Genomic DNA, 23,975 nt, shown 5'->3' on the forward strand with positions numbered 1-23,975 from the left:
AATTAGAAGACAGTTACATTCAAAAAGTATTTTGATTACTGAGAGATTACTTTGCATTTTATTGTCATTTGTTTCATTTAATATTTAGTGCTTTAAGATGGAAAATATTTATACATATAAATTATGTGATCCAAAGTGCATTTGAACAGAGGTGAAACACTTTCTTATGATGTTTTACATTAATACGAGCAGACAGAGAAGTAAGATTGAAGTATGTTTGGAGCAGAAGAAATAGAAATAAATCTTGTGTAAATTGTCATCTTTACACTAAACAAAAATGCTTTTTTAAGCCATTTTACATGCACATGTTACCAGCACAATCATATATTTTTTTTATCAAGAAAATTCTCGTTGGATCATAATTTCTTTTTTCTAGTAAGGTCTTTGATATTAGAGCAAAAATCATATTCTTGATCATTTGTGTATTGTTTTCCTCTGAAAATAACAAAAAAATCCTTAAAACAAGATCAATTTGATTGATCTTGTTTTTGAAACAACACTGCATAAGATATTTAGGTTTTTCAGAGAATGTATTTTTAACATGTGTATTTTGCTTTACTGTACTGGCAGATTTTATAGCCAAAACAAGTGACAAAATCTCCCAGTGCTGAAGAAGTAATCCAAAGTATTTAGAATACGTTACTGACCTTGAGTAATCTAACGGAATATGTTACAAATTACATTTTACAGCATGTCTCCTGTAATCTGTAGTGGAATACATTTCAAAAGTAACCCTCCCAACCCTGAAAATAATATAAGTCATAATACCTATTTAAAGGAAAGGACTATAGTTAAATAACCTGTTATCATTCCAAATGTGCGATGGAAAAAAAAAGGATCACGTAAGAGAGCGGTTGTTGCAATATTTTATTTATTTAACATGTTTGCGCAAGCTAACAATGACACTTGTGGCGGTTAGGTTTCGATTCCCAGGCCAGGCTTTATGTCATGCTGATTTAAGTTTCGATTTCCCTTCTGATTTATATAACAAAATCCACATCGTGTGAGCTACGCAAATACTTGCAGCTCAAAGGCGCCTCGCATTACAAAGATTTCGGTAAGCTCTTTTTATATATCCAATAAATATAGTCAAGAGCAAGATCGTTATTTGGCCAATAGTTGTTAGGGTTTAGCGAGTTTTGACATTTCCACAGTTGTATGATTATATATACACAATCACATATGATATATATATATATATATATATATATATATATATAGCCTACAGTATTTAAAGTAATTTAAATAATAGTAAAGTATTAATATATTAATTATATATTTTAATTTAATATCGTATATAAGTACATTTATGTGTTTCATTTATATTAACTATTATAGAGAGACTGGGTCCTGTTGTCACACTTTTCACTGCAGTGAATATTTCTCATGGTAGTTTTTATTCATTTATTTATTTATAGTCAGTTTCTGTATCACGATTCTCCACATAACATAATATCTTGGCTACAAAAAAAAAAAAAAACGTGAACATTTTAGGCGTTTATTGTCCAGGGAAAAGGAGACCGTTCATTACACACGTTGACCGTTTGTGACAACATGCCGCAATAGCAGATCATTTTGTCACACAATATGGGGTAAGCTGTCGCAATTGAAGCTGTCAATAAACAAACAATTTTAGCATTTCTGCTAAATAAAACAATTAGGAAATAAAAAATATTACAAATGTATAGTATATTACAAAATTATCAAACCATTGTTTTGACCAACAAATATTGCAATTAATAAAATAGTAGGCTATTAACATAAACTTTAATACACATGTGACAACTTCCCCCAATCTGTCAACCTTTATATAGCTTACCCTTGTTTACATGATGCCACTGTGGCTTTATTGTGTTCACTTGTCTTCCAAACAGCTAAAGCAAAAATGTGATGACATTATAATATACATTTTTATAAATATACATTTCTACATATGGCAGACGCTTACATCCAAAACGACTTGCAGTGTATTCATTCTATACAATTTACCGGTTTGTGTTCCCTGGGAACCAAACTCATGGTCTTGGTGCTGCTAGCAACTTACCATACAAGTTGAGCCCTTTTTAGTTGAGTATGGAGGACAGAATTCAGTAAATTATTCTAAATAGGTTATTATTTAACTAGACTTTTGTAACCAACATGCAGTACAAAACCATGGCTGGAGAGATTTTGTGCAATTGGACTTTTCACTCAAAAGCCTAAAGTTACTGTGATATAGCCCTTGTGACAACTTGTCCCTGTATGTATGTATGTATGTATGTATGTATGTATGTATGTATGTATCTATCTATCTATCTATCTATTGATCAATAGTATTTAATTGATATAACAACTAACAAATCTGTAATATGTCATTTATAGACAATCACTACTCATCATGGGAGTCCAAGGACTGATGAGCTACATTGATAGCAACAGAACATTTTTAAAGTACTGTAATTTCAGAGATAGTCCACTAATAATAGATGGATCCAACCTTTTCTACAACTTGTACTTTAGCTGTAAATTGGATCAGATGCATGGAGGAGATTATGAAGCCTTTGAAGAGATGATCAAACAATTTTTTGAGAACCTCGCAGCCTGTGACATTCACCCTTTTGTTGTACTTGATGGTGGGGCCGATCACACAGACAAAAAATTTGACACTCTCAGGGAACAAGGTCAGCAAAAAATAAAAGAAGCCCATGCCCTGTCTATGGGATCGAGAGCAACAGTCCTCCCTTTTCTCATTAAACAAGTATTCAGACAGGTCCTTCATAATCTTAAAGTACCTCTTGTCCAGTGTATTCAAGAGGCAGATTGGGAAATCGCTGCTTTGGCAAGTCAGTGGAAATGTCCAATTCTGTCCAATGACAGTGATTTCTTTATATTCAACATCACAAAGGGAATCTTGCCAATCAAATATTTTCAGTGGAGTAACGTAAGAGTGGACAGAAAGACAAACAAAAAATTTATCCTAACCAAACATTTTGCGGTGGAAAGATTATGTGCATCTTTCAACTATATGAACAAGGATCTTCTCCCAGTCTTCGCCTCCATCTTAGGCAATGATTATGTGAAGCTGCAAAATATCAGTCATCTTCGTTGGGAGCAGCACTCAGTACATGGTGGGGCTTTTGCCCATATTGATGGCTTGCTTTGCTGGTTATCCCAGTTTGCTGGGCCAGAAGAGGCCATAATTGATTTTCTGAAGAAAATTACAGACAAAAAAGAAAAGGAAATTGTTGGTAAAGCACTGTTTGAGGGTATCAAGGAGTATAAGCTCATCACTGGTTCTCTTAGCCTGTTCTTCACCTCGAAGACAGTTCCCCAAACATCAGGTCCACTGCGAGCCCTACCCAGGTGGATCCTGCCACCCCTCCTTGAAGGAAAAATGAGCTCCTGCATTATTGATGTTCTGGTACTGCAAAGGGTCACCCTAAGATCCCAGGTTGAAGATTTTGAGCTCCCCAGTAGCAATGAAATTTCTCGTCCTATACGACAAGTGCTTTATGGTTTACTCTTGTTGGGAGAACAGCAAACAGAAGACAAACACGTGGCAGCTGCTAAAGCATCTACAGGCATAGGCAAGTGCTATGTAGATGAGTATGACAGAGAAGAATTAACACAAACCTGTTCAAAAGTTGAAGCCATAGAAACAAGGGTAAAGGAAGGACTTCGACTGGAAACATTATGGAAGGTAAAGATGTCTCGCCACTTTGGTTTTCTTTAACAATAATTGCATTAACACAAGCTGCATTGTATGTGACTTGAAATGAGAAACTATAAAACAAAAAAATACACAAGGCACCCCTTGTGGTTCCTCACATTGCCACACTGGATATACCCTCTGGAGACCCTCTAGGTATGTTTTCAGTTCTCTGAGAAACTATTTCTTAGATCCTGCAAAAACTCTAAAGACTGTCAATGATTCCTTCAATAAGCCCATCATGAGCAATCATTTGAGGTGGTTGAAAACTGTATAGAACAAGAGATTAAGATTCAACTTTATTGTCATTGTGCAGAGTACAGGTACAGAGCCAATGAAATGCAGTTGTTTTCGCATATCCCAACTAAGTTGGGGTCAGAGTGCAGGATCAGCCATGAAACAGCGCCCTTTGGAGCAGATAGGGTCAAGGGCCTTGCTCAAGGGCCCAACATAATGACGGTGCTGGGGCTTGAACCCCCGACCTTTCGGTCAGTAACCCAGAGCCTTAACTGCTGAGCCACCACTAACCCCTATAGTACAGAAACAGGATATTTGAGACTCACTTAAATGGTACCTGGAGAACCTCCAGAGTGTTTTGCCAGTGTGGCAGCTGAGGAACCCTAAATAATCCCATGAGAATCTTTTAATTAGATGTCTTAAGATGCTGGAGGCACCATTTGTTTGCACACTAGCAGAACCCTCTAGAGAACCTCTTGACACCCTATCAGTTCTCTTAGTTCTCTTATTGTTCGAGCCACATATGTAAACATTAACCAGAGTATTTAAAAGTTAATACCTTCTTAGATCATCCAAAAACTCTGAAGATTTCTAAGGACTGTCAATGGTTCTTTTAGTAACCCCATTATAAGGGAAAAGCTTCAAGGTTCTTGAAATATATCTTGAAGTTCCTTGAGTCCATAAATAGAATATTCAAGGCTGAAAGGAGGCTGGAGGATCTCCAAAGGGTTCTGCTGGTGTGGCATGTGAGGAACTTCAGAATGGTGCCTCAATAGCTTTTAATTTTACTTTATAAGAGTCCAAATCTCATCTCCTCTCTGGTCGATTGAGCTTCTAACTACCACACTATCTGGTGATACCATCTCAGCATTCAACAACCAGCTGAAAACACATGTTATGTGAGCAATTAACCAATCCACACTAACTGCACTTACTATTTAACAATTAAAATATTGTTGTGCTATCATCTTTACTACTCCAGCCATTGTGAGAACTTGGCAGTGCGACACTAAACATATTGTTGACTTTTGTATGGCAAATTGCTTCTGTTGGATAAAAGCATCTGCATCTAATTTAATTATTTTTTTAATAGATTACAACAATTTTCATTTAGATCTACAAATTCTATTTTCCTTTTTGATTTGTCTTTCTGGCATCTCTAGGAACCACACAGTGTGCGGCTTCAGATTTTTTTGGACACTTTGGGTGTGCCAACCGGTGTCTTAAAAGCAATCCCCCAAGATCTACAGCTACAAGTGTTTGTCACATGCTACTGGATAATAAACGCACAACCTCAGCCAAGCCAAGTGCATCTCTGGAGCCTGCTATTGAGCATGGTCTATGGAAAGCTCTGCAGTGCTCCTACCACACAAAGAGGTACTGACATTAAAATCTAATTACAGAAAGATGTACTTATATCATGTCAACAATAAAGTATAGGATTTCCCTTTAACCTGGTGAGTTAGTGCAAAACTAATCCCCTCCTTGGATCAATAAAATGTTACCCTTACCCGTCAGAGAAGACCAGCTTACACAAGCATAAATTCCCAGCATAGCCATGCAAATAATGCTGGTCAAAGAGCATGGTTTTTCTGGCCAAGATAGTTGATCAAGAAACTCTTGATAGTAATGCTAGCTTCGAAACCTGGTGGGGACATCAGCAAATCAGCATCCAAAACACAACATATGCTGGTAGCATAAGCAGTCCTGGTCTTTAGATCAGGGTAATCTTACACTGTCAAAATGAAGATACTTGAGACAGCATTTGGGGACTATCAGATTGATAAAAATAATTTTAGTGTCTTGAATCATATATTGAAGTTTGTTAAATAAACTATGAGATATAAGATGCACCTTTGATGGATTACCTAGAGGTTCTACAGAAGGTTCTGCACTGTAAAAATAGATACTCAAAGCCCCATCTGGGGTTCTTCAGCTGCCACACCGACAGAATCCACTGGAGATCCTCCAAGCACCCTTTCAGTTCTCAGAGAAACTCAAGCCTAACTTATATTATGGAAGAAGCCAAACTTTTTTCTCCTGGACAAACTAAAGCATCCTAGGCAAATGAAGCAGGAGTTTAAACCACGCAAAGCATAATTTTAAAATTAGGTCGGCGAGGATGACATGTGTTTGACATACTGTTCCAGCCACAGAAGTAATACCAATTGTGCAGGTCTTTATGTGGATCGCCGAATCACTTCTTTGCCTTATTAAATTTGTCACGAGAAGTTATCTGATCATTAAAAAAAAAATGCTATTTCTCTCTCCACGCTTTTGTTGTGGCCAAGCGGTCTTTGTGTAGTTTCTGTTGTGAATTGCATAAAAAAAAAAAAATTGTACTTCGCATAAAATCTGAGAGAGAGACGGGCTTCAAAGTTATCAATTTATACTGATAGTAACCTCATATAGTACTCCTCAGCTGGAATGCGCAATTGTAAATAAAATACACACCCACAATTAAGATTCAACCAAACATAAACAACAACCTATAAACACAACATAAAGTCAAGAATATTGTAGATGTGCGCAAACAGGAGATATATCACCAAACAAACACCTTGCCAAAACAAAAAGTTAACTGCATTTCATCGTGTTGTTGAATAAATTAGCCTTTATTTTTAGTTCCTACAAAATCTCTAAAGAACCGAGTACTGTGAAGGAGGGTTATTTCTGTAACTCCATCATAAGAGAAAGGCATCAAGGCTCTTGAAATACACTGATCAGCCACAACATTAAAACCACTGACAGGTGAATTGAATAACATTTATTATCTCATTACAAAGGCACCAGTCAAGGGATGGGATATATTAGGCAGCAAGTGAGCAGCCAGTTCTTGAATTTCATGTGTTGTATGCAGGAAAAATTGGCACGCGTAAGTATCTATGGGACTTTGACAAGGGCCAAATTGTGATGGCTAGACAACTGGGTTAGAACATCTCCAAAACGGCAGGTCTTGTGGGGTGTTCCTGGTATGCAGTAGTTAGTACCTACCAAAAGTGGTCCAAGGAAAAACAACCGGTGAACTGGCGACAGGGTCATGGGAGATAAGGCTCCTTGTGGGAGCAAAGGCTAGCCCCTCTAAAAGAGCTACTGTAGCACAAATTGCTGGGAAAAATAAAATGCTGGCCATGATTGAAAGGTGTCAGAACATGCAGTGCATCGCAGCTTGCTTCGTACGGGGCTATCGGAGTGCCCATGCTGAGCCCTGTCCACCACCGAAAGTGCCTACGATGGGTACGTGAGTGTCAGAACAGGACCATGGAGCAATGGAAGGTGGTGGCCTGGTCTGATGAATTACATTTTCTTTTAGATCATGTGGATGGCTTCGTTTATCTGGGGAAGAGATGGCAGCAGGATGCACTACTGGAAGAAAGCAAGCCGGCGAAGGCAGTGTGGGTCCTGGCATTCCTGTGGATGCTACTTTGATGTATCAGCTACTTAAAATTGTTCCAGACCACATACACCCCTTCATGGCAACAGTAGTCCCTGATAGCAGTGGCCTCTTTCAGCAGGATAATGTGCCTTGCCACACTGCAAAAAATGTTCAGGAATTGTTTGAGGAACATGACAAAGAGTTCATGGTGTTTACTTGGCCTCCAAATTCCCCATATCTCAATCCGATTGAGCATCTATGGGATGTGCTAGACCAACAAATCCACCTCGCAGCTTACAGGACTTAAAGGATCTGCTGCAAACGTCTTGGTGCCAGATAACACAGGACACCTTCAGAGGTCTTGTGGAGTCCATGCCTCGATAGGTCAGAGCTGTTTTGGCGGCACAAGGGGGATCTACACGATATTAGGCAGGTGGTTTTAATGTTGTAGCTGATCGGTGTATATGTTTTAAAGGGTGTCTCGATGTTCTCCTGTGGGTTTCAATGGTGTGGCAACTGAAGAACCCCAAATGGTGCCTCAAGTTTCTTTTAATATTTACTGAGGTGTAACTGAGGAACCCTAATAGTCTCTCAAGAATATTTTTTTTTATGCAAATCTGTATAATTATGAAACAATGAAGATGATTTTTTTGGGTTATGTATGACTAGTAAAAAAAAAATAATAAATCTATACATTATATTTTTCTGGGTTGTGGGTTTAGACACACTGTTGAGGCTAAAAAAACTGAAAATTCGTCGGGGAAGGATCCGTTTGGACCACGAAGCGGCACATCTATACAGCCAGTGGCAGTCCTGCCTAAAATGGAGTCTCAATCTCAATCATTTGCTATGCCGTCCACTACAAGAACCAGAGTGTGCACGGTACAGCATTATTTTATTAATCAAAAACCATTTTAAAATCCTCCACTCATTATTTGAATATATTGCTCTTTGTGTAAACTTCTATTTAATCACTACATCATACATCCTGCTTCCTGGTTTTAAATCTCTAACCCACATGGTCCATGTTCAGAATGGAATGCTGGCATGCTGCTAACAGCATACTGCACAATACACACTGAATTTTACCTTCTATTTTTTGGGGAAATTAGTATGCAAAACAGTATGCATTGTGCAAAGATAAACATTTCAAACAGTATGTTATGCTGATATCACATGACCTCATTATCATGTGCATGTTTAATTTAGTGTGTCGTCCTGTTATCGTATTGGAAATAAATTGGTTATTTTGCATTTTTGAATTGTCTTGGCAGTCTGATCAAATAAATCACGTTAAAAACATGGTAGATATTAAGCATACTTCCATTTCATTTGTGACATTGTTAATGAAACATCAAGCAATAGTAGTATGCTATTACAAATATTCTGTATATATATATTCAGTCACCACTAATAATGCATTCCTCACTTGTGTTCAGGTTGTACTGTGGAACACTGGTGCACGCGGCTGTTCGAGAGCTCAGGAGAGGCATCACTCCAGAGAGTCTGCTTGTGAGCAGCTCATACGCTGAGCAGCTGTTCAGAAAGTTGAAGGATGCAGTGCTGAGCTTGGTGGGTGAAGACGTCAAATTGCCAATAAGTAATGGAGCTGCCCATCCCTGTTGCACTCAGAATCAGTCTGAAGACGAAATGAGCAGCTTATTTGAACATCTGATAAATGAAGATATTGAGGATGATGATGATGATCTCAAAGGAAAAGGGAAGAGTAAGGGCAAAACAGAGATGCTTGAATGTTCTTACACACTCCGTACCAGATACAAGGCCAAAGCACGCAATGGTACTCATCGCTCTAAGAAATATGAGAGGAGATGCTTTGAGTAGACAACTTGGATACTTCAGGTTTCCCAAAAGGATTACAACCTTGTAGGATCAATCTGGAAAGATGGGATTTTGACTCATTCCCTAGTTCGTACAACAGACAAAATCACATTTACAGTAATGCACTTATGTAAATGTGTTAGCATGAGACTTGTGAGGAAATGCCTACCAACCATGTCTATGCAAAGCTATGTACAATCTTTACATTTTTTTGATGTGCTTAAGAATACCAGAAAAGGACATGTAACTTTCTACAAAGTACTGTAAAACAGGAATTACACAGGAATAATTTTGATAATGCATAACTACAGTAGATGTTCATCCACCTCGAAGAGTACTCCCACCAGGAGTAGACTTGGACACTAAACTGCCCAAATAACACATTTATACAGGACAATTGATCCTAGTGCTTAACAAATGTGTCACATTTCTGCTTTTAAACTCTCCGGAATGACTTGCCCTAAAGACGTCCACTGTAAGAGTATTACTGAAAACATAATTTCTGTGTTTTTATGAACTGGAGGAGGAGTTGCACTGCCTCTGGTTTCCTCATTTTGAGAAGTTTATGCAGTACAATGAACTTAAATGTAATATAATGTGGTTTACAGGGAAGGTACATGTTTGCCAACTCCAAGTAACTTTGTTTATGCCCATAAAACTATCTCTAAGATTTGAATGTTCTTGATGTTATGCTGCTTTCAGTGAATTTTAAATGAACACAAAGTATTAATTTAATTTGACTATTGTTCAGAATTTTTATTCAGTATTTAAGTTGTATTAGTTGTATAAGTTTTATGAAATCTAGAGATGTATTAATTGTGCTCTCTTTTTTGGAACCTTTTGATTTTTGTTTCTTGCAAAAGGCATGTTTAAATGATGCAGGCACACTACACAGAGATTTACAACATTAAATACACAGTATTTTTTTGTATTCGTAAACATTTTATTGTACAATTGTGTTTTGAAATAATCACAACAGATTAATGGTTTCAGCTGTGCAAACCACGATATAAATACAATCTCAAAAATAGAAAAAAAGAAAACTGCTTTAACCTGTTACCCTTCATGTCATGTATTAATACATTAATATTTAAGTGTGCTGCTGTGTTTGCTCACAGTGCTAGTGCAGGAGCAGTGCTAGAAAACAGACTGGGCAGAAAACCAATTCCACTTATTAATGTGGCTATTAATACCAGAGGACAAATATTACATACTGCTCAGTGTATCAGATTTAGTGGTACCTCAAAGATACGCTGTTGGCAAAGGGACATTAAGTAACGTTTGGTGGGCTGCACTGAGGTTATTTGGCTTTGGGGTGTAAGGAGAGGTTAAATCCAATTTTGTTCTCCAATATTTCATTAAATTAGCAACCATTTAACAGACAGTTGTCATTAAAATTTTATAGTACAACATGTTCACCTAAGATGGCAAGAATTTAAATAACAGGATAGGAAATGCCAATGCAAAGGCTATTGGGCATTTTAGATGTCCCTGATACCAGTGTATTAACATAATAAGAATGGAAATATAGTGTTGATTCTATGTAAGTACAGTGGATCTGATAATTGAGTATTTGTACAAGCTGGTTGTATCAATCAATTTACTCTAATATAAGGGTTTCAAATTTATAGTGCATGTACCTTGGAGGCTATTATAAAGTGACACCCTGTAATCTCATCAGAACTTTGCAGTGTATTTCTATATTGCAGTCTCTACAGACTGGCTGTTTCATGGTGCTATAAAATGAGTATACCATGATGGTAAAATTATGCTTATTCAGTTGTTAATGTCAGTGTACATAACCTGATATCACCACAAAAGTCTTAGGGTGACCTAAAACATGATTTTAAGTGGCCCGTTAAATCGTAAACTGGAATAACCATCACAAACACGCAGACGTACAGCATTCTCTAAAAGCAAAGAAAATAATTTATTCTTCAAGTGTAATTTGTAATCTGGAATGCAAAAAGGCATTATCCCTATTGTTCCACAAACCTCTAACCAGAGATGCTCAAAAAGAGATTTAAAAGAGAACAAATCATTTTTATAATAATAATTATAATATAAAAAAATACATTATACACCCCTTAAATTATGAAACCAAGACAGCCACTGTATGGACAGATACAGTATCATATAAATAAAGTTTGTCCAGATGCCATGTGTAGTAGTACAGTCATAGAGCAGCACACAAAAGCATCTCCATGGGTACGGGCCAGAGCATTCTTAATCAGCTCCATTTTTGCGGGTCAAAACCGTTAAAAAGGAACTTTACTTACTGGTCAGACTTGGTTCACTCCTAACATATGGTATGTGACCAGCCCGGACGACATTCCAAAATCACACACCCCCCTCCAAGCCCCACCCAACACCTACTGCATGTGACACAATGCGTCATACGTCATGGAAATCATCATTGTCCGTAGTTTTCCTTCCACATTTGAGTCTCTCCAATTTCTTTATAACCTCAGACACCACGCACACAGAGGACGTGAGGCCCACCAAGAACAGCAGATCTGTGGCATAAATCAGTGAAAAAAATCACGTGAGGCACGCACATCCAAAATTCTAATGTCTCAGCTAATACAACAATGAAATCATGAAAAATATGACTGCACATGTTGCTCCATAATTATAATCTTACCAAAAACATGACATCTGGGCATTGGATTTAGTTTGAAAATTCTTTCCAAAAATGTGACATTTCAATAAAATTTTCAGTAGTTTTTGGAGAGCAGCAGTGTGCAGACATTGTTTTTGCATAAATCAGTAAGATCCAACAGGAGAGTCTAAATCAGATCTTTCGGTGTTTCAGTTATTTAAAACATATTTAGCTGGCAAATATACAAGAAGCAATTTTCAGTATTCTAATTTGATTGGACGAGTGACATTCCCAGAGTGCTGATATTTTGTCTTACAACACTAGTAGAGTGTTGTAATACGCTTGTCCCCGTATCTGTGCTTTGCAACACACAATGGCTGATGCCAATTTGGCTTGCTCTGGAACTATTTTGGTTGACAAAGCAAAAATAAGTCCATATGGTGTCTAAAATTTAAGTTGAGATATTAACTATATTTTATAGAACTGTAGTATAAAAGCACTAACAATCGTGCTATTGTACTGAATATCAGCACAGCTGTGATTCAGCACACTTGCTTCATTATTAAGCATTTTAAAGTGCCAATATAAGTGATTTGCCAAAACATTTTGTGTACAGTGGCCGTTGCGTACCTAAAATGCTGAGGTTCTCTGTTTGAAACACCTTCTGTAGAGGAGGGAAGTAGATGACCAGGAGTTGGCCCATGATGGAGCCCAGCACAGCGTAGCAGAACATCCTGTTGCTGAATAAGCCCATTTCATACACCATCCGCGTCTGCAGGATGAGGAAAAACAGTTAACAGGGGCATTTAAAGAATGTCTGACATTAAAGATGTGCTTAAAAGTATGGGTATACTTTGTTTTCCTGCGTTCCAGTTTGGATAGCGCACGGTTGCCTTAAAAAGTATACTTATTGGACCATGAGCAAATACGAACGCATTGGATGTATGTGCACTATGACTGCTCCTTTAGTACAGCCAATGGCAGACAAATGTGCAGACACAGCACAGACAAGGACTGTCCGCGTGTTGAGAAAATCTAGGCTGCAAATGGACAGTCCGCGCAGACTGTGCTTATGATGAAATATCAGTCAAGCATTCTGTGCACAGAGCAATCAGCAATGCAGACAACCAAAGTATAGACCTACTTTGGTCTTTCAAGTTGAAGTGTGTAATTTCTGTGCCACTAGTAATTGCAAAAATAATAAATGTCTTCCATAGTCTGACTCATGCCACTGGTTGAACCAATGTTGCGGTGTCAGTCTGGTCAGGATGATCAAAGAGAGAAATGTTTTGACAGTGCCACAGAGTCTAAGTTTTGGTTTACTTAAAGCTGTTGCACTTTAAGCTGGGATAAGAGAAAGTATTTAACCTGTTGATGTGTGCCCCATTAAAATGACATACCTGAACTTAAATGGTTGTATTTACTGGACCCTTTGGAGTATGGACACAGCTGTAGTATCTTTTGAAAGAAGACACGTTGTACTTTATTTTTTTTAAAGTTGGAGAACTATGAAGTTTATAGTAATGGAAATATTTTGTGCTCAACATGTTTTTATAATAATAAAAAAAAAGAAATACAATGTTCTCAAAGCCACACGTCTAAAGAAGTTATGTTTCATATTTGAAGATGATCTAACAAAAAATGAGGCTCCTGTGAGTTTTTATCCTCTATAAATCGCTGGAAGCATACAGAGTAAAATTAAGGCTCCGCCTCTCAAATTCAACACAATCTCTGATGGTACTGCTTGGCTATTATGAATGAAACTATGCAACATTTTAAAAAATAGACTTGAGACAGGCTTGTTTTGTTTATAAGACTAATGTATAAGATAATATACAGTTTCACAACATGAATGCTGCTCAGATTGTGTAGTTTGTTGAAGAACGACGACGAAGGGTAATTCTTCCAGGCGAGATGTATCAATATTTCTCAGATTTATCACTTTTATAGACAAAAAGTGCTATTGGATGTTATACAATGAACCCTTGTCATGGACAATTGACCCAAGTGTGGCGAATTGGATTCATCTTGCAATCACATGTTTTCATTTGTTCTCCTGGCACAAATAAACAAATTGCTGTTTCTGGAGCATTGCTATCTTGAAACAGAGATCGGATATCAATGTTGAACCATTAGACCTTTGAAAAGATGTATAATTTGTTAACATTATTTACATATATAGACAGTAAATTATATATTAAATGTAAGCAGAGTGACGTCACTCCCGAGTGCAAACAAATGCACATCAACAATAAAAAAAGAAAACGATTCCAAAGACTTTAATAACAAATAAAAAATATCAAAAGGGACCTTGCCCTTATAAGCCGTTTAAACAAGGAGATTTTAAAAGTCCTACAGCAGGTGGCAGTGTTTAAGATGCAGCTCATCCAGTGTTCTTCAGGCCCACTTTTAATCTGCACCAGTGAGAAAGCAAATGGGAAATAAACTTGTGGTTCTTGTAAAGCCTCTTCTACTGAAGTGCTTAAAGCACAAAAGATCTTCTACCTGTGATCTGGAGCTGAGAGCGTTGAACATATCGAAGAACACAAAACAGGTAAATGTCATGGTGGTGTCCCGTGGTGTGATCTCATTGTCCTGCAGCTGAAAACAAAACAGATAGTAAAAGATTTGACTAGAATGAATTAACCAAAAGATTGTGAGCCTTCATCTGGCCAAAATACCTGGCTAGACATTGCAACATTTTCCACCAAGGGATCAATAGTTATATTTTATCTTAAAGGTTTTTTTTTTTTTTTTTTTAAATGGCCGTAAAGTGCTTTATGATGAAGTAAGAGCACTTTAAGAGGATCTACCATCTCAGTGTAAAGTATTATATTTTGTCATACAGCCATCAAGACAAGACTGTGATAATTGAAATGTTCTGCTCTACTCCAGTTTATTAAACTACAGGCCCTGAAAGAAAGTGGTGAAAACAGAAAAATCTACAACATGCTTTTGTGGTTTCTTGCTTTTGGCATTGTTCCTGTAGCTTTCGGGAGGCAATTATTTTTATCAAATTTAATGTAATTCATCACCTACTCCATATTCCAGAATAGTTTCGATGCTAACTTCCACAGAGAAAAAACAACACTAATTGGGGCTTTAAGGAAGTGTTGTAAACTTATTCAGAGAAGACTACATCATCATGGTCAAAAATGTAAATAAATCTTTGCTTACATTGTCTTTCCTTTGGTAAAGCATTTTTTTTTTTTTGCATTTATAGGTTAATGTAATTAGTACTTCGCTTTTATGCAATAGATGAAAAAAATACATTCTAAATATAGTATCAGTTATCAGGTTCAAGCAGCATAGTGCTTTAAGTGCATGTGTTACAAGACATTAAAAAAACAAATGTATAGCCTGCTAGCAACTCCTATAGAGATAAAGCACCATAATGTTCAGCAACATATGGTAAATTACCATCTAGATTTAGCCTTTCTAACAGACTATTTGACTGTTATAGAGACACCTCTACTCCGATCTCCACCAAATTTCGCATGCTTACTCAGGATAACGTCACATATGCATACTACATTTGAAATCAGATGTTCTGTTATGGGAGTTTTATAAAGGAGTTTTGAACTTTTGGGTAAACTAGGCCATGCACATATTTTTTAATTACCCTGTTATAGACATATACAAAGTTACGTTAATATTCGATCAAGGGAGTACAAAGAATTTTATTGCGGTGGTTTTGATGGGGTTAAGTGAAAAACCAAGGACTAGTTTGCAAAAGTAGGTTTATAAATAACCTAAAATATTTAAACATATTTGATTGAGGCCAAAGGTCCTTGAGGCACAATTTTTCAGAATGAGGAGATCTATCATATAATATCAATAACTTCTGTTATTAACTTCGGTGTCTGTGCAAGTAAAATAGGCCCAACTCATTCCGTATAGATTGTCTTTGTTAACCTTGTCTGATAGCAGCTGAAAGTTTATTAGTTAATGTTTTTAAGATATGTGACTGTCCTCATAGACATCGACACCTTGGACAAAGACACTGTATAGTTGAGAGCTATTTTTAAGTCATATGGACCACTAAGTGCCAGAGGCATGCATTTTTTTCCAGGAGTCATTAATTTGTACATTATTGTCACAAATTAGGTGAACATTTCTCATTCCGTTCAAGAGTTATAAACATTTATGTAAAAGTAGCCATGTCTGATTCTTATGTTTTGGTGTGCTACATTGAATAGAATGTTCAAGCCTTTTTTGATAATTAATATTGGACATTCAGAGAATAATTCTGCACTGGTTTGCTTCCGATCCAGAGAATGGCCTAGGACTAGTTTGCTAAAGTATGTCTAGTAAAAAATACAATATGGTAGAAATGTTTAAATGGCACATGGTATAAGGCATTTGAGTCTGTGAGAGAGTTTAGGAGTTCTAGCCCAATAAGGATTTGCCTTTGTTATAGCACCCCCCAATTGGGTGATCGGGTGAGTTTGTTATGCCTGAGTAGCAAGCAATGCTGCTACCATCCCACCAAGTTTAATGTCTCTAGGTTTTACGAATTGCTCTCTACGATTTAGCGGAGAATAATAATAAAAGTAAAAAAACTCCATTACAATATATAACAATAGATTTTCAGCACTTCATGCTTGAACCCCTAAAAATAATTTTGCAAAGGAAAAGTCTTTGTATTAATTCTCAAACAACAATGCAAAGAGCAACAACAAAGCAAATGTATAAACAAAGATTTTTGATGCCTCTAAAAACAAAATGGCACAGTGTAAACTACAAAATTATGCCATTTTTCTGTACAACTCTTAAGTAGTTCAGAAATTTCCCTAAACACCTGTTTTGAATATTAATGCAAAACAAATGGAAAAACAAAATTGAAAACAAATGTTCACAAATGGGCCATCATCATGAGAATATTACCAACCTCTCTCCAGAACACAAACAAAGTTCCGCACACGATAATGAAGGACGACACAAGGACTTTCACTATCAGACTGCGTGTGATGATGCTGTCTCGTACATTCCGCGGGGGTTTCCTGATAACATCCTGATCGACAGGCTCTACACCCAAACTAGGAATAATAAAAATGATCTAAAATGTAACAATTCAAGAATAAAATGTTGACAAACCCATATCAGTCGACCAAACAAACTGAATATTGGTCTATGGTTGTTACAGCCTTGGATAAAACTCTCGTGATCAGTGTATTACCTCTGAGCTGGTGGCCCATCCATGATGATGTTTATCCAGAGGATTTGCATGGCATTCAGAGGGTTGGGGAAGTTCATAAGTGTTGCCAGGGAGATGAGGGTGAGAGCAGCAATGCTCCTGAGGAAGCAAGCACAGATATTCAGTGATCTACTCAAACCTTGAAGCCAATGATATGAATGGTATTGAAATGATGACTTTTGTTTATACTGCAAGTTGTGTGTTCTTTATGAACACATGAAACAGATACAATATGAACAAGTTTTTGAGGTCATGTGGATTGGCCCAAAATATTTTAATCTTATTGATAGGTCACTGGGGTAATTTTAAAGATCCCATGTAATCACTTGATAAAGTGCAGTTTTTATTGCTGTGTTAATGTATTTCCATTTGAAACAGTTGAGGGGGGACATACTGAAGGGTTCATCAGAGCTTCTAAAACAGCACAGTACATCTGTTATATGTTAAAAAATAAAAATAAACAAAAAAAAAAGAGCTTTTTCATTTCTGATCAGACTGTCAACTCACGTGCTCAGCTGAAAACGCACAAAGTTCTTAATGTTGTTGTAAATCCCTTTCCCCTCTTCAATGGCAGACCTAGAGTAAAAAACAAAGGATTGAGGACATTTGCAAACTCAAACGTCACATCAGTGTGCTAAGGCCTTCGTTTAAGAATGGAAACCATATGCTCACAAGATGGTTTGAAAATCATCATCCACCAAGATCATGTCCGCTGCCTCCTTGCAGACATCAGTGCCGGTCTGACCCATAGCCACACCGATGTCCGCTGCCTTCAGTGCCACTGCATCGTTAACACCGTCTCCTGTCATGGCAACAACTGCACCAATATTCTGTAAAGACTGAAGCCAAAAAAAAAAAAACACTAAGGAACTCAGCTATGCCAAATTAAGACTGTATCGCAGGATCACAGGTGTCAGGTGACCGATACTGGTCAATATTTTTTGTTGGTCCAGGAACAACATTCCTGTCAAACAAAGAATCCTAACCCTACCCTAAAATTAGAGGAAAACGATACAGTAGGTTGATAAGAATATTGTTCAAGCATTGGCACTAAGCCTAGCCTTAACTTTGAAATCTGGTTGATTGATAGCTACGTTGTATCAGGGCCAACAAGGATGTTGATCAAAGCTCAAATCCTACTTTGCTAAATAATGCCAATAAAGTGCAGGCTCATTTGGTACACATACCTTAACTATCTTTAACTTGTGTCTTGGGCTGGCTCTGTAGAATACCACTATCTGTGGGAGACAAAATCACATATCAGTGCCACTCATTCCACTCAGGTGGAATATGTCATCTCTGATCCAGTTCGTTTGGTGGCTTCCATGGCTGCAGCATGCAGTGTAGTTTGCTGCCACGCATAATTTAAAATGGCACTCACGTCTCGTTTATTGACAGGTTATGTTCTTCTTAATTTCACATTTAATCTAAACATCAAGATTTGTGAGGTTTATTCTATTAGAACAGTTTTTTCCCCCACTGGATAAGATAGATCTATGAATTTATATTATATTGGATATGTTAATTTGTGGATGTGGGATTCGTGGACAGTAATTCATTAGATTGGAGGGGGTTAAAGATGTTTAAATTTGAAAGGGGAAAGTAAAGTTAGACCTTCAGTGATTATTTTGTGCTGTAAAATTTATATTAGTAAAACTTTCAAATTATTTCCCCTAATAATATATTGGATGATGCATCATAATCCTGTACATAATAAACTCCTATTTAAATGTGTTCAAATTTAGCAGGAAATGCATCTTCATCTTAATCTTGAAATCTGTCCATTATTCAAATTTGGGGCTTTTGGACTACAGTGACTCAAAGCTGAAAGTGTATGAAAGCGTGTCGGTACCCTGGACACCATCTGAGAGAGCTGCTGGAGGTCCATCTGGTCGACTTCATCTCCAGACAGAGATTGGGAACCTTTGGTGTAGAGGCCTAGTCGACTTGCTGTCGTGGAAAAAGATTTTAAAACGGAATGAATACTGTAGCAAGTGTTGATGTCTGGACATGATAAAGAGAAAATTACTAAGACAAACATGAGACTCTGGTTGAATGGAAGAATGGCCAGTGTGACCAAAATCTTTTATCACAGTTTAAGTAATTAAATATATCTATATTTATCATTCAAAATGTTTTATAGATAGTTGTACATTTATACATTTCTGTATACCATGGTCAAATGTTCCCATCAACATTTGTCCTTGCGGAGCATATCCAATTTCTTTTGGGCAGAAGCTTTGGCAACAAGGGCAGAATATTATATATAACTCAACCAGAGCAGAATATTATATATAACTCACGCTCACACACACACACACACACACACACACACACACACACACACACACACAAAACCACCTGCCTAATATTGTGGAAGTCACCCTCGAGCATTCAAAACAGTGCCAACCCACATTTTAGAATAGCATTCAGAGATGATATTCTTCTCTCCACAATTGTACAGAGTGGTTATCTGAGTTAATGTAGACTGTCAGTTCGAACCAGTCTGGCCATTCGCTGTTGACCTGGAAATCCCAGGAGATCAGCGGTTACAGAAATACTCAAACCAGCCCATCTGGCACCAACAATCATCCATGTGATTATCTAACCAGCCAATTGTGCGGCAGCAGTGCACGGTAACTCAGATAACCGCCCTGTACAATTGTGGTGAGAAGAATATCATCTCAGAATGCTCACACATGTGTTAGTTCCGGTCCTCGGATCTGATTGGACAAGAGAGGCTCCATGATCACTGAGGGTCTGACACATCAGCACTCTGACACTTCACTATATGTGTATCACTCCACTTGTGTTCGTGCTGTTCTTCAATAAAGTGTAAGAGCAGTGCAGATCTGTTAAGAGCTATGGTTAGTGTAATTTTATGAGCCAGTTAGGTGACTAAGTGAAAACGCTTCAGCTGTTTACATACAACAGCTCTTCATGATCACATGTATCACTACTACTAAAGCTAGGAAATGGCTTTAAATGAACAAAGTCAGCATTACGGCTCATCACAGCTCAGACACAACAGACTGATTAATTACATGAACTGAAGGCGCGTACCTCTCAGACATTCCACATTGGATTGGACACGCTTTAAAATGGAGGATATTGCAGTTTCTATAGTGAATGACTCTTGCGCACTGGCTACCGCGAAATACCCCCGCTTGGACTGCTATTTTTCCACTGAGAAAGCTGATAGCATTTCTGCTTGGGCAACAGATGAACAGAGACACTCTTTCTGAAGTGAACTTTTTCAATTACTAACGAATGCTTGGACGCATCATTTGGTTTGAACCAGCAACGGTAGACTCTGATCCACGTAATATTGTAGTTCTATGAACATATGTTTTTATGACCACACAAATTTTGAAATGTACTTTCTGAATATCACACACACACACGATAAGATGGGCAGATTGACTGTCTCAGATGTGGCGGCAAATGAGATTCATCCTCCCAACTCCTGGATTGAGGAGAGTCACTACACCACGAGGACTTCGAGCACATTGGAAATCGGGTATTACAAATTAGGGAGGAAAAAAAACAAACAAAAAAACACTTCAGTCCGCAATCAGAGCGGGAGCAACATCAGAAGTGAACATCGACCATGGTATCAACAGAATAGCAGAATCTTGGTTTACATTTCTATACCAGTTCATGGTATATACCATCATACCGCCCAGCACTTGTTGAATTTCATACCAATTGATACTGCAGTCTCTTGAGAATCGCCTGTGATCATTTTCACTGCCACACCAGAGCTGATCAGAGTCGCCACGGCATCTTTTACTCCTGCTCTTGGAGGGTCAATGATTCCTACAAGCCCCAGGAAGGTGAGAGTCCCCATCTCAGATCCAGAGGCAAACGCCAACACTGCCAGAAAAAAGGACATGAGCATGATCAGCTGCCATAGTCCGTTTATCTCAATATTACTACTGTCCTCCATGAAATGCCTTTAAAGAGAGCTAACAGAGGGGTGTCAATATGAGACAGCACTTCCTCAATGTCCTCAGAGACCACTTAATCTGATCAACACAACCCAAATCACATTTGCGCTAGCTGTAAGTTGGTACAGCAATGCCAAAATGCAATTTAGGATACAGCATTACGGCTGACAAAAAGTGATGAAGTTATGAGTGATTTGCTCATGGCAGGCCAGTCTCTGTTAGACATTAAAAGGAATAGTTCACCCAAAAAAATGACACATTTCCATCCTCATGTTGATCCAAACAAGTGTGATTTCTTTCTTCAATACATTGAAAGTGAATGGTGACTGATGCCAATCTCCTTTTATGATCCATAAAAGAAATTAAATACGTGTTTGGAACTAAATGAGTATGTGTAAATAATTGCAGAATAATTTTTTTGGGGGGTGAAGCCCTTTTAAGTTTGTGGACCTTAATGAGGTGGTAAATTCAGGTAATCTAGAAGTCTGTAGTAAAAGAGAGCCATGAAATCAGTGCATTTCTTTACCTCTGAGACCCGCAGTACCCATGTAGCTCTTTTGTTGATGGTAGAGTTCTCTCTGTTGATTGGTCAGAGGCAGACTGACTCCCTTACTGTTGTAGGAAGTACAGAAGCGAATTATCTGCTCGTAAGCGCCCTTCACATAGAACACACCAGGTTTGTTCTACACATTCAGATAAGTTGGAAAGGAAAGATATAAACAATTAGTCTCACAGAACCACAGCATAATGTCTGGTCCACACTATAAAGCTTATTATGATCAAGAACTAGCCAATTAGACAGGAAGGGGCTCTATGATGGGCATGTGAAGTTACCAACCACAGTTCATTTGTTTTACATGGCATCTACATAGCAACTGAACCATACATTGATGCACCACAATAATAGACCGGCATGTAATAAAATTGCATGTTTTAATGGTACAAAAAATCTGTCACAGCATAGTGCTGTGACCTTAAATGGACTCTCAGCTGAACTGAGAACATGCCAGTGCACGCACACACACACAAATACACAGGCATGCACACAGACACCAATGTTTACACTGTCTGACTGCCGGCACTGACAGCATGTATACACAGATCTGTGTAGTAATGTCGAGTCTCATGTTTATCGTTCAGGTTCACATGTCTCGCTAAACAATATAACAACGTATCATTTAATGTTTATGGAAAAACCACATAAACAATGCCAGCAGGTTTAATCAAATTTATTGGTCAACAAAAGACAGACATCAGTTACAGTCATTCCTAATTCTCATTCATGCTACATCTGCCAAACCTGCAGTTAAAAATCTGGCTCATTTATAATGCATTAGCTACAGAAAGCCGGTGTATCCATATTTGGATGATGTACATGTAAATGTATGGGTTTACTACAAATTATATATTAATTTATTTATCTCATAATATATGACAATACAAGTTGCATGTAAAAAGTTCACCCCTTACTATTTTTATACATTTGTTTACAATTTGAAAATGGTATTATCCAACAGGGGAGGAGCCAAGGTCTATAATATGGGCTCCAGATAGCCAGTTTAGATGATGTGAAATTTTTTCCCAAACATTGTAAATATTGTACAAATATTTCTAGACTTTCACTTCTGCACAAATAAATCAGCCTGTGGAATATATTCTTCGTTTACACTGTCACTATTGGCTGTCATTATTGCATCCTAACAATCTCCTAATTAAATATGTAAAAATTTCGTAATTTAACGATTCAAATTTACATCTATCCAAATGTAACAAGAACCTATATTTTACAGATATAACTCAGAAAATAGTGAATACATAGTTTTAAAAGTAGTAATCTAGCTTGTGATCTATTAACTGCCAACAATGCATAACAAAAACTATAAATATTATTCAAAGATTTGATGCCATGAGCTTTTGTCAAATCCAGCAACTAATTCTTCCAAATATAACTGTAGCAGCATGGAGCATTGTAAACATGGCTTTGTTTCCCAGTAGACTGATTTAAAACCTGTGCACCCTGACTTCCAGAAATTGTGTAATGCTAGAAAACAGTTTGAACTAGAGCTTGTGATTTTGATAAAGTTTTTGCCATTTTGTGTCCAATACGCATGAGGTCTTGAATGGCTCTGCCCGAGGCTGAGACTAATATTAAACATCCAGCACAATGATTGAGTGTGTGGGAAATGTTTGGGCATAGGCTACCCATTTTAAAAAACATGCTGTTTTGGGGGACACTTTAGGATAGTTTTGCCATCAAAATTATAGACAATTCAATCATGTGGAAGCAATGTGAATGTCATTGTTGAGAATTGATGCATCACTTACGAACTTTCAGCTTCAATTATTGTCAAGCATCCACTCACTTTTGCAAACAGTGTTTCATGGCGCTTACCTGCTGAGTGCGATGGACGACGCGTACCGCCATCCATTTCTGCTCTGAGGAGAAAGGAATCTCTTCTAGTCGCACAAACTCCTGCTGTAGATCCTGCAAACCCATCTGCAGACAACAGAAAACAAATGCATACAGCGATAAACACACACTACCAACAAAAACCCTTTTAAGAGAAGAGACTGATCAGATCTGGCCCAGTGTCAGAACTCTTGATTGAATGGAGTGGTCAAAGTAGGTCAAACAGTGAGGCTTGTTGATGAGGTGTACAATTACTTTTCTAAGGGATTAGACGATTTTTGCCTGGCGGACGATAAAACGGCCAAATGAATCCTGCACACTCACAATGAAGGAGGGACCCACGCCATAACTAGGTACTAGAACATCACAGAGATCGGGACATGAGCTCTTTTGTCTTGGTACAGTAAGCAACTAAAGAGCAAACACCCAGAAGACCCTGGCAACCACTTAATATGCCCTAGAAACCCCATAGCATCATGTCAGTCAGTTTTGCATGGGCAAGCAGCACAAATTTTCTTCAGAAAATGTAAAAAAAAAAACATTTCTTCCCCTTGGATTTTTTATTTATTTTTTTTTTTTACATTTCTCAGATTAATCCCCTTGTAAACGTCCCTGGTGCTGACATCAATGTTATTAGTGTACCAGACATTTACACAACTGGGACCCTCGAGGGAGA

General features: G+C 37.6%; 2 protein-coding genes across 3 annotated transcripts in view; one reads left to right on the forward strand and one right to left on the reverse strand.

Annotated features, from left to right (window-relative positions):
- The first annotated feature begins 989 nt into the window (after positions 1 to 989).
- LOC127657902 (protein asteroid homolog 1-like) lies at positions 990 to 9,861 on the forward strand. The gene is made up of 5 exons (XM_052146875.1): positions 990 to 1,057; positions 2,362 to 3,679; positions 5,089 to 5,302; positions 8,024 to 8,183; positions 8,741 to 9,861. The coding sequence occupies exons 2-5, from the start codon at positions 2,378 to 2,380 to the stop codon at positions 9,141 to 9,143; spliced, it is 2,079 nt and encodes a 692-aa protein (XP_052002835.1). The 5' UTR covers positions 990 to 1,057; positions 2,362 to 2,377; the 3' UTR covers positions 9,144 to 9,861.
- Positions 9,862 to 10,059: 198 nt separating this feature from the next.
- LOC127657901 (calcium-transporting ATPase type 2C member 1-like) overlaps positions 10,060 to 23,975 on the reverse strand; it is a 49,287-nt gene continuing 35,371 nt past the window's right edge. For both annotated transcript variants that reach the window (XM_052146872.1, XM_052146873.1), the window contains exons 16-27: positions 23,282 to 23,386; positions 21,416 to 21,572; positions 20,645 to 20,815; positions 18,792 to 18,889; positions 18,127 to 18,177; positions 17,612 to 17,778; positions 17,447 to 17,515; positions 16,922 to 17,038; positions 16,634 to 16,781; positions 14,248 to 14,343; positions 12,373 to 12,514; positions 10,060 to 11,656 (exon numbers count right to left, since the gene is read on the reverse strand). In XM_052146872.1, the coding sequence (XP_052002832.1) occupies positions 11,535 to 11,656; positions 12,373 to 12,514; positions 14,248 to 14,343; positions 16,634 to 16,781; positions 16,922 to 17,038; positions 17,447 to 17,515; positions 17,612 to 17,778; positions 18,127 to 18,177; positions 18,792 to 18,889; positions 20,645 to 20,815; positions 21,416 to 21,572; positions 23,282 to 23,386 (1,443 nt within the window). In that variant the 3' untranslated portion in view covers positions 10,060 to 11,534. The remainder of the gene's footprint in view (positions 11,657 to 12,372; positions 12,515 to 14,247; positions 14,344 to 16,633; positions 16,782 to 16,921; positions 17,039 to 17,446; positions 17,516 to 17,611; positions 17,779 to 18,126; positions 18,178 to 18,791; positions 18,890 to 20,644; positions 20,816 to 21,415; positions 21,573 to 23,281; positions 23,387 to 23,975) is intronic.

The sequence above is a fragment of the Xyrauchen texanus genome, chromosome 17 (assembly GCF_025860055.1).
Source record: "Xyrauchen texanus isolate HMW12.3.18 chromosome 17, RBS_HiC_50CHRs, whole genome shotgun sequence".
Lineage (NCBI taxonomy): Eukaryota > Metazoa > Chordata > Actinopteri > Cypriniformes > Catostomidae > Xyrauchen > Xyrauchen texanus.